The sequence below is a fragment of the Triturus cristatus genome, chromosome 3_2 (assembly GCF_964204655.1).
Source record: "Triturus cristatus chromosome 3_2, aTriCri1.1, whole genome shotgun sequence".
Classification (NCBI taxonomy): domain Eukaryota; kingdom Metazoa; phylum Chordata; class Amphibia; order Caudata; family Salamandridae; genus Triturus; species Triturus cristatus.
In genome coordinates this window covers 1159688427-1159702633 of record NC_140584.1, presented here as the reverse complement: position 1 = coordinate 1159702633, position 14207 = coordinate 1159688427, and the positions used below count along the sequence as shown (strand labels likewise).

Genomic DNA, 14207 nt, shown 5'->3' with positions numbered 1-14207 from the left:
TTCTATTCACTCGTTGCCGCGGGTTGCGCACCGCTCGTAGAGCTGTTATTCGTCTGCTTTAGTGATCGTGTCTGTTGTGAACGTAAAATAAGTCTGATCCGGCTCCAGATGAGTGAATGGGCTGATGTGCTGGAGGGCTTGACCAATGTTTGGGGAGCTGTGTGCTCAGTTTTCCATTGCATGGTCGAAGCAATTGTTCGGAAGACAGTGGGCCTCATTTCGATCTTGGCGGGCGGGTTACTCCGTCTCAACGGTGATGGATATCCCATCCGCCGAAATATAAATTCCATTATATCCTATGGGTTTTATATTTCAGCGGACGAGATATCCGTCACTGTTGTGACAGGGTATCCCCTCTGCCGAGACTTAAACCAGGCCCAGTGTCTTTATCCAGGTCAATAGCTGTGATACAATGTTCTTCATGAGAGGAAGTGATGTGTCTCTCACTCTCTTTGTGGGAATGTTTCTAAGACGTGTTCGATTCTAGTGTGGGGTCAAGCTCTGTGCTGTGGAAATGATGTAAATTCAAATAATTCCATAAATATGCTTTTTTTTGCCATGTAATGGAAGCTTGCTAATTATAGTAATTTCAGGGAGGTTTATTTACCATATTAGAAGCCACTTCTGTGGAATTCCAGCCTGTGATGAGCTCCTGTGTGCAGTTCAGTGGTGGCTCCTCCGCTACTTTGAAGCAGTGAAAAAAAGGAAAAATAAAGTGGTAACTCGAAGTTATTATCATTTTATTTTTTCTTGCTGCCAGCTGCTTCGCGGGCGGGGCTGGTCCGATGACAGAGGAGCCGGTGAGGAGTGGTTTGCCCACTCCAAGTGCGCATGACTGCCTCTCGGGCCGGCCAAACTGTCATGCGCACTTTGCATGTTATCCGCGCAGGCTACATTACAGCCTGCGTGGAGATCATGCCCAGGCCCCCACCCGCTGTCTGAGTGCCAAACCATGGCACTCAGACCAATCACAAGGCTGCATTGCAGCCTTTCAATTGGCTTAGGGGAACCAATCACAACGCTGCAATGCAGTGCTGTGATTGGCTCAGGTGAGTCTCAGCCTGGGTGCTTCCTATTTGGGAGACCGGCCAGGATAGAAGAGTGGGGGGTGACGGCGGAGAGGCGTGGTGAGGGGGTATTTTTTTTTATTCTTGTTTCACTCCCACTTACCTCTCTCCCTTTTACTCTCCCCCCCACCCCGCCTGGTGCAGTTGTAGTTAGGCGTTGGGAATTCCATCCGTAGCGACTTGCTTTGAGAAATCTGTGCGCTCTGCAAAGACCCTGGGAACATCCCCCCGATTGAAGAAGGCCTGGGGCTTCTGTGTTCAGTGATAGGTGCACATGGGCCGCGAGACACTGCATCTGTTTCAGAGACATTTGTTGTGTCTTCGTGCATGTGCAGGGAGAGGACGTGTGTTTACTGCAGGGACCTTTTAGCGTTTGCATCCATTTTCAGTGGGCGTGGTCAGCTGTAACACAGCTCAGCGCAGGGCATTTACTGTCACCACAGCACATTGATATCAGGTTATCTTCCACCTCTCCCTGCAGCATCTGTTCACCTTCTCACCGATCTCTGGCACAACCCTGCACACAGCACGGCTCCAGACCAGACACTTTATTGTATCACTAATCTACAGATCAACCATCCAGAAGTTCATGAAAATGTCCTCGCCCACGTGTGCCTAACATGGCACCAAAGATGGCCTCAAACTTAACAGCTCCCTAAATCAAGGGATGAACTAACATGCATCCCCTCAGATCAGAGTCCTTCCAGAGACACAAGCACCCACGCACGCACGCACACACACACACTCTCTGGCATCTCTTTCAGACCCTCAGTCTGTGGTGGCATCTCTTTGAGAATTAACTCTCTTTGACCACCAGGCTTTGATGGCATCTCTTTGGGCCTCCACTCTCTTCCAGTGTCTCTTTCAGACCCACAGTCTCTGGTGGTATCTGAGACTCCGCTCTCTTCCGGTTTCTCTTTCAGACCCCCAGTCTCTGAGGGCCTCTCTCTGGGATTCCACTCTCTCCCAGATCCTCTTTTAGACCCCCAGGCTTTGATAGCATCTCTTTGAGAATGCACTCTCTTTCAGACCCCCAGTCTCTGAGGGCATCTCTCTGGGATTTCACTCTCTCCCAGATCCTCTTTCAGACCCCCAGTCTTTGATGGCATCTCTTTGGAACTCCACTCTCTTCCAGTGTCTCTTTCAGACCCCCAGTCTCTGGCCGCATCTCTTTGAGAATGCGCTCTCTTTCAGACCGCCCAGTCTTTGATGGCATCTCTTTGGAACTCCACTCTCTTCCAGTGTCTCCTTCCGAATCACAGGATCTCCTGGCATCAGTTATAAACAGTCATTTTCTGTCGCCATTTTTTCCAGAGTCCGAGTCTGACATCTCGCCCGGATCCCCGGTCTCTGCCACCCAAATACTCTAACTGCACATTCTTTGTTGCGCCTCCCGCTCGGTCCTTGCTGGCATCTCTGGCAGACTCCCTTTGAGACACCTGGGCCTTCTCGAAGGGCAACTCGTGTTCTTAAAGGTTCTCCCTTCCCTCCTACTCCTCCTCCTCATCACCCCAAAAACTAGAACTACTCCACGGTTCCACTGTGGAGTTAACGCGCCTCTAGCACCAGCTTCCCTACTCGCCCACGTGTGATCCCTGACACACCTCTTTAGCTGTTTGTGGCTTGCATTTTTCACATCCTATACAAATTGGGCATGAAGTGTACATCCCTCCTCGCCAGCCTCTCGGATGTCCTCCTGCATTTTAATTCCCTGAATTGGGAGGGTGGGAGGGAGGGAGGCCAGCGGTGTTACCGCCGCTGGGCGTGTGCGTATTATACTTGGACAGCGCAGACACATGAATAAAAAAAATAAAAAAAAAAGAACAGAAAGCTCTGCTCTCCGGGTCTAATGAGGTGGGGATTGAAGGGCAGTGCAGGGAGCCAGCCTTTCCTCAGAGCGCCTCTCGGATCCCGGAGAGCAGCGGCGCCCCCTGGCACGGACCTCTCCCCTGTGTGGAATAACTCCTGCCCCCTCCAGGTGGCATAATGTTCGGTTAGTTAGGTATCCCACCTCCTCGGAATCTCGTCTCGACCTGTGACACCGGAGTACGCCCTGGACCCAATACAGTCTGCGCTTCCGCACTTGGATAGCCCTCAAGGCGCTTCATTCACTTCTCTTGTGTGTCCAGCGGTACGTACGTTTGTCGCTCTGCCGTACAGTCTCCGATCAACCGTTACGGATCTCTATACCTCTGTTGCACTAACCAAGGCGGCGCCAGCGGGTGGAGCCCCTCGACTGCCCCGTGCCTCGCCAGGGATCCGGGCGCATTCCACGCGCCACGCCGAGCCTGACCGCTTTTACGCGCGCCTGAGCTTTCTGCCAAGTCATCCCCCACCCCACCCTTCAAGGTGAGCAGGGTGTAGAGGAGGGGGCGAGAGAGGTGGTGGTGGAAGGCGAGGGCAAGGGCTGGATGCCTCTTCCCGCGGCGCACCTGGACGGGGGGACCTTGGAGGCGGAGGTGAGAACGCGCGCTTGTGTGTGTTTCTCTGTGTGCCAAACAGTGCAACGTGCGTGTTCACGCAAGCATCTGTCTGTAATGCATGTGAACAGCTATGTCAATATCTGTATGTGATGTTATGTGGTATGTCAAAGTGATTTATTTCTAGATGTGTTCATTTATTTACACAACAAGAGCTGCTTCCAACCATCCAATTGTGCCAGCTGAGAGCGCTGCGCGACATGGAGAAAACACGGTTTGCCTGGGATCACACATGCTGATCAAGAGAGGCAGCCACGATTAGCATCGATGTCTCCTTGTTCCTCTCTGGGCACTTAACCAGAAGTAGCCGCACCTCTTCCTTATGTGCTGTACATGTAATGTGCGGGCTGTGACGTGTGCACTGCCTCTTTCTGCAACTGGCCCCGGGGACACCCATATATGCCCGGGTCCATATCCACCCCAGTGAAGACACTGCGTGCCCCTCGCCTGCACGATACTCCCCGAGAGGATCTCCCCTCCACCCCACCCAACGACTGCCTCTTTGATGAGAATCCCACAGGAAGGGGCTGCCTGTCTCGTGGCATGTGTTAGATGTACGTGCGGGTCTACGAGTGATGTTGTGACACGGTGCCTGCACGCACACAACGCTTCCTAAGTATAGTTCACATCTGCCTGCATCTGCTGTAGCAGGGAGAGGCTCGCTCTTACATGCAGAGCGCTGCACTCTAAGACGCGTTTACAGCACCATGGCCTCCGTCCTGGAAAGCGTTCTTGGTGTTTTACTGCTAAGTGAAGGGCGAGTGCCTCCCAGTCTTGGGGGGCACTCATTAACCCCAATGCAAGGATGTACTACTATATTCGATCGGATCGCAGCATCTGTTTTTAAACCTCACACAAGCGATCTCAGCCTCTCTCAGCCTTAGTTGGAGGAGTCGCAGGGGTTCAACCCATCTGACAGCCACCACTGCAGGCGTCACATCTACTGCTAGTAATCAACAGCAAGGGTGTCCATCGTAGGTCCAGGAAAGGGGGTGGGGGGTACCCATGCCAGATTTTCAAAATCCCCATTGACTCTGTAAGTAGGCAACTTCCATTTAAATGTATTTATTTCAAGTAAATGTGTGTAATAGCTTTAACATGTGGAATAGATCCAGTTCTCCTGGACCTACAGTGGGCACCCTTGCTTAACAATAAAAGAATGAAAGCTTGCTCACCCACCCCTGCCTCAATTTACTCCTTCCTGGTTAATGTCTGGTCTACTAGTCCCATACTAAGCTGCACAAAGTCTCTCCAGGGTTTCACAGCGCTCTAATTGTCTAATGCAAGTATTTCGGACACAGTTGAGGCCCTTTCCCCTCCGGGTGTCCGAGAAATTGCCTGTCTGGGAAAGAAGAGCGAACACGTGAGCAGCTGCTTATAACAATCGTATTCGTCCACGGTGGTCCTTGCAGGGTCATTTATGGACCAGTGATGTAGAGACCCCTGCATCCCGTGGCATCAGTTGGTCTGCTGCTATTGCTCTCAGTGTGTTCTCGTTTTTTCCCCAAGGGGCGGCCAGCTGGTTTTAGCCTCGTGGTCATACCCACTTTATTTGTACAGTAATGCTTGGTGGTCTTTCCCAGGGGTGTGACAAATTTACATAATTTGCTTTTGCATAATCACATGAAATTTCACCCAAAAAATATGCAGAATTAGGTGCGATGAGAATCTGTCAATTTGCGCTAAAAAACCTAGGAGTAGGCAGATTTGTAATTCCGCCATCGGAATTGGAGGAGTTTGGTAACTTCTCTCTCCTCTTGTAACACAGAATTGCTGATTACATTTTGAAACTCCACGGGCGAAATAATTTGCAGTGGTTTTTAGTTTAACCGGTCTGGAAGAGGGAGGCAGCCCCGCTCTGATCAAAAACCACTGCAGACAGAGTCCATTCTGCAGTGGTTTTTAAACATAGAGAGACTGCTGTCTCTTCCAGCCCTGTCTGAACCACTGCCCAGCAGTGCATACCTCTCGTTGCCCTCACATGAGGGCACTGGGGGTATGCACTGGAGTGGACACCCCTCAGGGGTATGCATTTGCCCCTATACGGAATTCCGTGAAGTCTCGTAGAATTTTAATGTATTTCCTTGAAATTACTTAGATTGAAACTCCCCCAAGTCCACCCACCCCTAAAAAAAACTGGAAAAAATGTGATTGTTATAAACAACTGCTCATGTATGCACTCTTATTTCCCAGACAGTGTGACATGACCGGTGGTGTAATGACGCAATGTGGCATAATGGTGCAATTTCTGGAATTTTATGTAACAAGCATATTGTGAAATTCCGGACATTTTTCCAGGGTCTAGTCGTTCCATGCCAGGAATGTTCAATGCCCAAAACATTACTGGACACAAAAGTGCCATTCGTCTTCAATAGGAATGAGACGATTTCTGAACAGGCCAGCACATCCGAAAGGCTGGTCGGGTTGGGGTGGAGGGAGTTGCATGTCAGACACAAGCCTAGTAGTTGGCAGACTGGCACCGGCTCTGCCTGCCCTTCCAAGCTGCTTCTCTGTCAATCAATCAAGAAAGCTTCATTTGAATGTTTGAGCAAAACAATCATAAAAGCACAATAAAAAGAAAAAAAAGTCTTTACACTTGTTCATTAAAACCATTTTGTGAGTAAAATAGTATTAAACTTAAGGAGCTTTTGATAAGAATTTATCAAATATTGAACAGTTGTTTCCTATAAAAGAGAGTTTTTTCAAAGAAAATAGTGACACTATAAATTCTGTACTCATTGTCAAGTAATTGCAAGGCCAATAGGGCAGGTCGGCATTGATGTAATCCAAACTGTTTAAAAATAGGTTTTAAAAATGTGGTCCGTAATACAGAATAATATTTACAGAAAAGAATAACATGAATCGTGGTCTGTAATGAAATGTTATCACAAGGGCAAGGTGCAAGATTTTGAGACCAATCGTTCATTGTGGGAAATGTAACAAGGCGGTGAAAAGTTCCCATCCTAAAGCGGGTCAGCAAAAACCTTTTATAGGCGCTTTGAACAATAATTAAATAAGGTTGAATATTAAAAGTACTTAAAACCATCTGGTTATGCAAGAGTGTTGGTTTCAGAATCTCTGTGGTCAACAAACCTCTGCATTTTGAAAAGGCGAAACGAACTGGAGGTGCAGAGGGCAGGGACCCTTCTCTGGACACAGGAGTCTGACGGATTGAAAGAGCACAGCTGATAGGCATGCCTGACGGGGGGAAAGTACCACATGCATGTTGGCTTCATTCTAAAGTTCAGACCAGATGTACCCACCTTTCTCACAATAAAATGCTTTTATTCACAGAAACAATGAAAATATTGTGAGGGGGAACTCACTTCCACCCGCTCATCGCCGTGCCCAGAGTTGTCTCTGAACCTCACTACAGTCGTAAAAGAAGACATGATTCTAAAACGTACTCTTTACCTTAGTTTTAAAATATCTAAGCACCCTTAAAGGTTACTGAAACCTATCTTACATTACTCAATTGATTCGGCAAAACGTTATATAAAATAGTTGACAGAAGTAAGAGAGGCTTGCAGGTTAAGCCCCCCCCCCTCCACACCAGCCGCGGTCGGTAGTAGGAGTAACTGCAGGGCGGTGACGTTGGGAGGGGGAGGGGCAGGGTGGGGGGTAGTAAACTCTGGATTACGGAGGTTTACAGATAAGTTAACATATAAATTAATAAAACGAATTTCGTTGCGTGCACTGCATCCCCAAATGTGATGCCGTGCACGCAACGAAATTCGTTTTATTAATTTATATGTTAACTTACCTGGAAACCTCCGGAATCCATAGTTTACTACCCTCCCCCTCCCCACGTCACTGCCCTGCAGTTACTCCTACTACCGACCGCGGCTGCTCCACAACCCCCCCCCCCTCTTTGTTAAAGAGCCAGAGGTGAAGCTAGTAGCAACAGGCATTCATGATAATACAACTGATTACATTTCGGTCATTTGATGATATTGTGCAAGTAATATTTTTCATATTGGCATGTTCAAAAGCTGAGATGACACTATTCAGGCTCTAGTTTCTCTAAATACCTTGTCTGACTTGAAGAGATGTCTGCTGCAGGCACTCAGTCTGCTGAGCTATCTCGCTGCGCTAGAGTTAGCCCCAGTGTAACCCACACCTGTAGTAGCCGGTGTTTCGTTTTTGCCGTTGGTAGATGTGCCATGGAGTACGGATGCTGTGAAGGGGCTCTGGGTGTTTGAGATGCAGTTCCTCTATGTTGGTGCAGCTTTGGAAGGAGAGACCCCCCTCACTGCCTCCCCCCTCAATGCCCCTCCCCCACCCCCCCAGCGTGGCCCAGTGTCCAGAATAACAATCTCTAGCCCAGCTCAACCCGAGCGTGCTCAAGTTGTAGCTAAGTGTACTTAGGCAAAATATTTATTTTGCTCGTGAGATACTCAAAATTACTGAATTTTGCTTCGCAAAACAATCACAACATAAGTCATACATTTGTGTTATACAGTTTTGTGCAATTTTAGTTCAAACCAACCCCTGTCAGGGCCGTTTCTACCATTAGGCAAGCCTAGGCGGCCGCCTAGGGCGTCAAAAGGGGGAGGGCGGCAAAAGACATGAGTTTGGCCAGAGGCTCTGGGGTCACAGAGACATTTCTGACTTACGACGTGACTACTTGTGTGATCTTTGTCCAAGAGAGCCTAAAACAAAGCAGCGACTTCTTTGAATGGCTCAAATGAGGGACTTAATTGAGGGCCAGTGATGTTCGTGCCAGAATGAGACACAGCAGCAGACCCAAGTGCATGAGGTTCACGGGTGAGACGCCCCCACCCTGCTCCTATGAGACAGTCAGCGATTTATCACCTGGAGGAAGAGATGGGCATGAATGGGGGCCCTGGGTCAGGGGAGGGGGGGGGGGGGCAGAGCAGCCTGTCACCGCATGCTTCTTCACAGCGCCCAGAGGGACCAAGCTGTTCCCAGAAGGGTGGGCGCTGCCCAGGCCTCTCTTACAGCCGGTACAAAGGCCGGCACAGCGCCTCGGCCTGTGCGCGCTGCTGTCCAACAGCTGTAAATATTGGCGCCTGAAAGGGCCTGTGCAGGGAGCCTGGGCGCGGGGGAGGGGGGGGGGGGTGATGTTCATTGGCAAAAGGGGTATTCAAATCTGGTCATTATTTTATTTTCTCCGTCCTATTTTCCCCAAAGTTAGTGGTCGGATTTTGAGAGTCTGATCCTATCTCTCATTGAATAACATTTGTCGCCCTCTAGTTGCATTTGCCATGAAAGTATGATACAGAAGGGGTACTCGCACACACCTCCGGCCCCCTCACCACAGCCCACCACGGCCTGTGCTCTGGGTTTCATATGTACCCCATACCTTTCCTGAGTGTCTCTGACTGTTACCCCAACAGTTCGCCTCTTGCTTATTTACCTGTTTCTTTTTGTTTTCCTAGTGCCCACCTATTCCACACACACAGACACCCACAGTGCCCTCAGCATAACTCCCAGCCCTCATGCACACATCCTTAGTTATCAGATATCACAAAACATGCTTAAAATGACATGTTTTATCAACACTCCAGACAAGAATATTTACCTTTGTCACATTACGAAGCAGAAATGCTTACTTTGGTCGCGAGGAAACCTTTGCCCATTCTTCCAGAAGGAATATTCTGCCCTTCGTTCTTTAACTCTCCTTAGTAATAGAATTCCAGTTCTGTACAGGTCTCATGCTACATTAAAATCTGAGTTACCTCCAACATTAATACATGAAGTTCTGTAATATGTAATTACATTCTTTATCCTCTGTGAAATACCACCACTCCTTTCGAGTCAGTGAACTTTAACTGTAACCTTTTATGTAGGAGCCTCGTGTATGTTTCAGACAGAGACAGGTTTTGCTTCCCGCACCGCGTGGAGTGCGCTCTGTGTGATCTGGGCCCAGTCGGTGGGCCGAGGAGGAGGGAGGGAGATGGGCGAGTGAAAGCCCGCCAGTGGGATGTGGCTTCGGATGTTGTAGGTACACACACTCTTTGCCACCTTATCTGACACCTGCAAAAAGTCACAGATCTGGGTTAAATCCATCATTTTTTTTGCATGCCACGCCATTCCACTTTAGACCCAGCCACATGCAAATCAGTCTTGACCCTGTGCCTCATGGGAACAGTCCAGCCCGAACTGTCTGGCCAGGTCCTCCCTGGACCAGAAACAAGCATCCTGGGACCTGTTTCGGGGCATCACCCCTCATTTGCCAGGCTAGCTTGAATCTGGTGGCGTAGCGGGCATGATGCGACCCACGTCTGGGCATACCCTTCCCACTTAGGGTGACAATTGCAAAAAGAACATATGATGGTTGGAATGCTGAGCCTATCAAACATTCACCCCAGTTACAGATCAGGATTCAAGCTAGCCTGGCTGAAGAGGGGTGAAACCCCGAAACCGGTCCCAGGGCTCACATTTCTGGTCCAGGGAGGACCTGGCCTGGCAGTTCAGGCTGGACTGTTCCCAACAGGGGCAAGACAGATTTGCATATGGGTGGGTCTAAACTGGGGTAGCACGGTGAGCAAAAGGACGTCAAATTTAACCCAGATCTCTTGACTGGGGTGAATGTTTTAATTTATTCTGCATTCTGTCCATCATCTCGGCAGAAGGGCCTTGAAGGTAGGGACAGGTTCCTTGGAGAACAAGCACTCTCAAAACCGTAACAGGGCTTAGGCCGCACTGAGAGTTGAAATCTCAGCCCATGGGAGGCAAAGACACGGTACATTCGGAGACTCTCTTTAACACCAGCCTGTGTTCTCAGACCTTCCATCGCCTAGTGGCTCCAGCCTTATTGGAGCTCGCTGCCTCTAGCAGCCCCCTGCCCCTTGGACCACCCAGCGCCACGGGGCAGTCTCTCGGAGCTACCACCAGCCCTCTCACGGACCCCTTCCTCTAGCTGCTGCGCCCCCCAGTCCTCCCAGAGCCTATGTCTCCTTGTAGCCTCGTCCTCTTAGTTCCCATCCTCAAGAAGTCCTGGTCTTCTCGAAACCCTTTTTGTCTGTACAGATCCTGTCCTGGCCGTTAAAGGGCCCACACTCTAGTAGCTCCAGTCGTATCAGAACTACCTACCCCTAGCAGCTCGGGCCTTCTCCGGAACCCAGGGCATTCTTAGCTCATGTCCCAGTGCTTCTGGTCCCTCAGACCTCCCATCCACTAGCAGCCTCGGCACCTTCAACTCTCATCCCCTAGCAGCCTCAGTCCTCACAGAGCTCCAGTCCCGAGCTCCCAGGCCATCTTCAGCTCTGCTTCAATTCATTTTCACAACAAAAATATTTACTTTTATATTGAAAAGCCTGGATGACAGGGGGAGAGAGTGATGGTAGTAAAAGGGAGGGGGTGGCATTTTTCAATTCTCGCCTAGGGTGGCAAAACACCTAGAAACGGCCCTGACCCCTGTCACTGTCTCAGTTGACTTTTTCACACAAATATGTTTGCATCTGAAAAGAAGGGCATGTGTGGTTCCAAATGTCATGACAATATGTCAATTTCCCTCACAGAGGTCTGCTGAGGTGCCCCAAAAGTAACCTGGGCATTTACCAATGCAGCATTTGGGCCTCCACGCCTGGCGCCAGGCAGTTTTGGCTCTGGGTCATTTGATGTTGTGGCTTGTCAGTGAAAGGATGCTTGCCTTCTGATGTGCCCAGGCACAGGGCCTGCTTGGCCAGCTCACCCGGCTGGGCACTGAGGACACACCGATCCTCTCCTTATGGACTCTGGACCTGCAGGTCATGAACACACCATGTTTCCAGACCAGGACATTCTGCCTTAGATCCTTGTCATCAGCTGTTTTACCCCATTTTACACAATCACAGGAAATAAAGAGGCTGCAACTCCCAGAACACATTGGCATGCATGGGGCGAGGTGCCAACTCTGTCCGTACATCATCGGAGGGCAGATGCCAACGTCTCAGCCTTTGCCCTGACATCCTCGCAGATTTCCCGATTTCTACTCATTTTATGATGTATCTGTGTGCCTTCAGTGCAGAACAGGAAGTGCCCAGTACTGGCATGCCGTACTATGTTTTACTAGGATTATGACCATACATTCCTCTACTCTGAGGTATTTACACCAGATGTAAACCCTCATTCCGAGCGGCCCCTTCTTTCTGATGCAGTCTCTGGCCTTATGGTGAGACCCACAGGTACAACAGGGGTCTCTTGACTTCACCCAAAGGCAACCACAGTCTTCTGTTGAAAGTGGAACGAGGTACAACTCTGGAATCAGACCTGGAACGGCAAACAGCTCCTCAATTCCTCATTGCTTGGGTAACCGACAGTGGCCAACTCAAGATGGGCTGGTTGTTCCCCACCTGGAAATAACTGATCCGGTAACGCCAGCACTAGGGGAATGCGAGCCGCTTCCCAGGCCACTCGGATTGATGGTAGGAGTTCAAAAGAAGAAATGTAAAACTAATTTTCCTATTTTACCAGAAGTTGCCAACATTTGCTCCTATCTACTTGTTTTCAAAATAAAAATTGTGGAGAAATAAAACCAGACCTTCTTATCTTACGCAATTCATGCATTAAATAAACTACTACATGGCTTGATGTCACGTGTGACATGCTCAGCTGGATAACAACACAGTGCATTCTGGGACTTGCAGTTTTGCTTTAATGTACATTAGCTCTGATGTCTAGTACCACACCCGAGGTATAGAGTTGTACTCTAATTCTAACCAGATTTGACCACGACACATCCTTTAAACTCCATGTTTTCAAGAGTGCAGTCGAAGAAAAGCGTACCTCCTCTTACTCCTTGCATTCAATACTGAGTTTTATGTACTCCACTCTACGCGGAGCAAGTGGAGTTCTGAAAAACTCACCAACCGCCGTTTTTTCCTCGCCCGCCTGCATTAAGTTGGCTAGCGAGGAAAATCCAACACTACATTACCTCCCAGAGAGATGAAACAACGCAGGCGGTCGCAGATGGTCGCGACTGCTCACGTTGAGAAACCCTCCGTTCATGTTGAGGAAGCTGCCGCTCAAGTAGAAAATCTACTTAAGCGGAAGGAAGAAGCTGCGCCCACTTGCGCAGCGCACGGTGCAGTTTGCACTGATTTTCCAGCTCAGGACAAACACCCAGCTCTAAACAAACATTGGCATAGGCAATAGGTCTCGCCTTTGGGACCTTATAAGTATTTAGTTATGCAGCAGGTCCCAAAGGCAAGACCTATTGACTATGCCAATGCTTGTGTTCTTAAGCCTCATACATTTGGTCAGAACAGGGGAGAGGATACACAACAAAGGGATTGACAAATGTGTCCAGGATCACACAATACTGACTAACTTCAAAAGACCAAAGAAGCACCCAGGTCTCCTCAGAGGTTCAAAGCAATATGTAAGTGCAGCAAATTAGCCTATATCACCAATCCTGCCTGTGATGTTTTGAACTCGAGTGTAGCGCTGCGCTAATCTCCAGCCCGCACGTGTCCACTGGCTGCTGTGCATCAGGTAGGCTGATCCCGTACAACGTGAGCAGCCGGGCTGCTATGCAATCCATTCATTTGGGAGGCGTGTGCGCGAGGAGCCGAGGAGTTCTTGGTAGCAGCACTCTGTAAACTTTTCGGGCTACCAGCAGCAATCCTCCTGCTCAGCTGCACACATCCTCTCCCTCAGACAAAAACAACCCTAAAGAGAAGCATGGATGGGAGCAGCGTGGCTGCGGGCTTCCCTGGGACAGATATGAACAGGACGCCGCAGAGTTAGAAAGTTTCCTTAGGAGGTGTGGCGGAGGTCCCTGGCTGCACTGGGAGCACCCCTGCATCGCCGAAGGAGGGAGCGGGAACGCAGCAGTCCTGGGACAGGGCACGGGGAAGCCCCGTGATCGGCCCTGGGCTGCCAGGCTGTCATCACGCAGAGCGCTCCCAGGCTGCAGCCGCGCACAAGGATCAGCTGCAGAGAAAGGGCAGCTCGGAAGGGGATACCTGGGGAAAGATGCAGTGCCGATTCTGCATATTTAATGAGTACTGGGAGGAGGAAGGGTTGGGGGTAATGAGGGTGGAGCGGGGTATACAGGGAGCAGGGGGAAAAACGAGGCTCAACCTAAACAAGCTCGGGAGTGGGGCCTGCGTGCGCGCGCAGTCTGCTCATTTTCAAGCACTGCACTCATGCTTGTGGTGCGCCCCTGCTCGCTCCCGCAAGGTGGATGCCGCCACAAGCACGGGTGTGTGCTTGAAAATGAGCAGAGCGACGGCTAAAGGCCCACCTAATCTGCGCATGCGCGCTGCATCGGCGAGACCTAAAACCAGCGCGAATGGCGCAACCTAACGCACTCCGCCACTTGCGGAACTTTGCGTAGCATGGCAGAGTTTTTTGGTCACTTTGCGGACTTCCATGTAGAAGAACTCTGCCCAGGCCGATGCTCTAAGTTCAACTCCTCCTACTCCATGCATTCAACACTATACTCAAAGAGCACCGCACCCTACTCCAGACATTCAACACTGAACTCAAAGCACAACGCCTTCTTCTGTAACACAGTAACATCGGATGATCTAGTCTGCACAGCAATTATGGTTATAGATATAATTTTGTAAAAAGTGCTGTAATTCACATGTAAATTTGGCTACTCATTGACATTCTATGCGAACAGGAATTATAGGCTTTGATTGGTCAGTAAGAGTTCCATCTCTGTGCCTGCCTATCAGACAACTCAGGATGTCCTTCCTACAGC

At 49.8% G+C, this 14207-nt stretch overlaps 1 protein-coding gene across 14 annotated transcripts in view; it reads left to right on the top strand.

Moving 5' to 3' along the window:
• Positions 1–14207, top strand: part of TNS1 (tensin 1) — a 1878049-nt gene that overhangs the window by 1233151 nt on the left and 630691 nt on the right. For 2 of the 14 annotated variants that reach the window (XM_085650001.1, XM_085649998.1), the window contains exon 1: positions 2891–3526. The exons of 11 other annotated variants lie outside the window; for them this stretch is intronic. In XM_085650001.1, the coding sequence (XP_085506127.1) occupies positions 3479–3526 (48 nt within the window). In that variant the 5' untranslated portion in view covers positions 2891–3478. Of the gene's footprint in view, positions 1–2890; positions 3527–14207 lie in introns of those variants that run through there. One more of the 14 variants, XM_085649999.1, reaches the window with a different exon arrangement.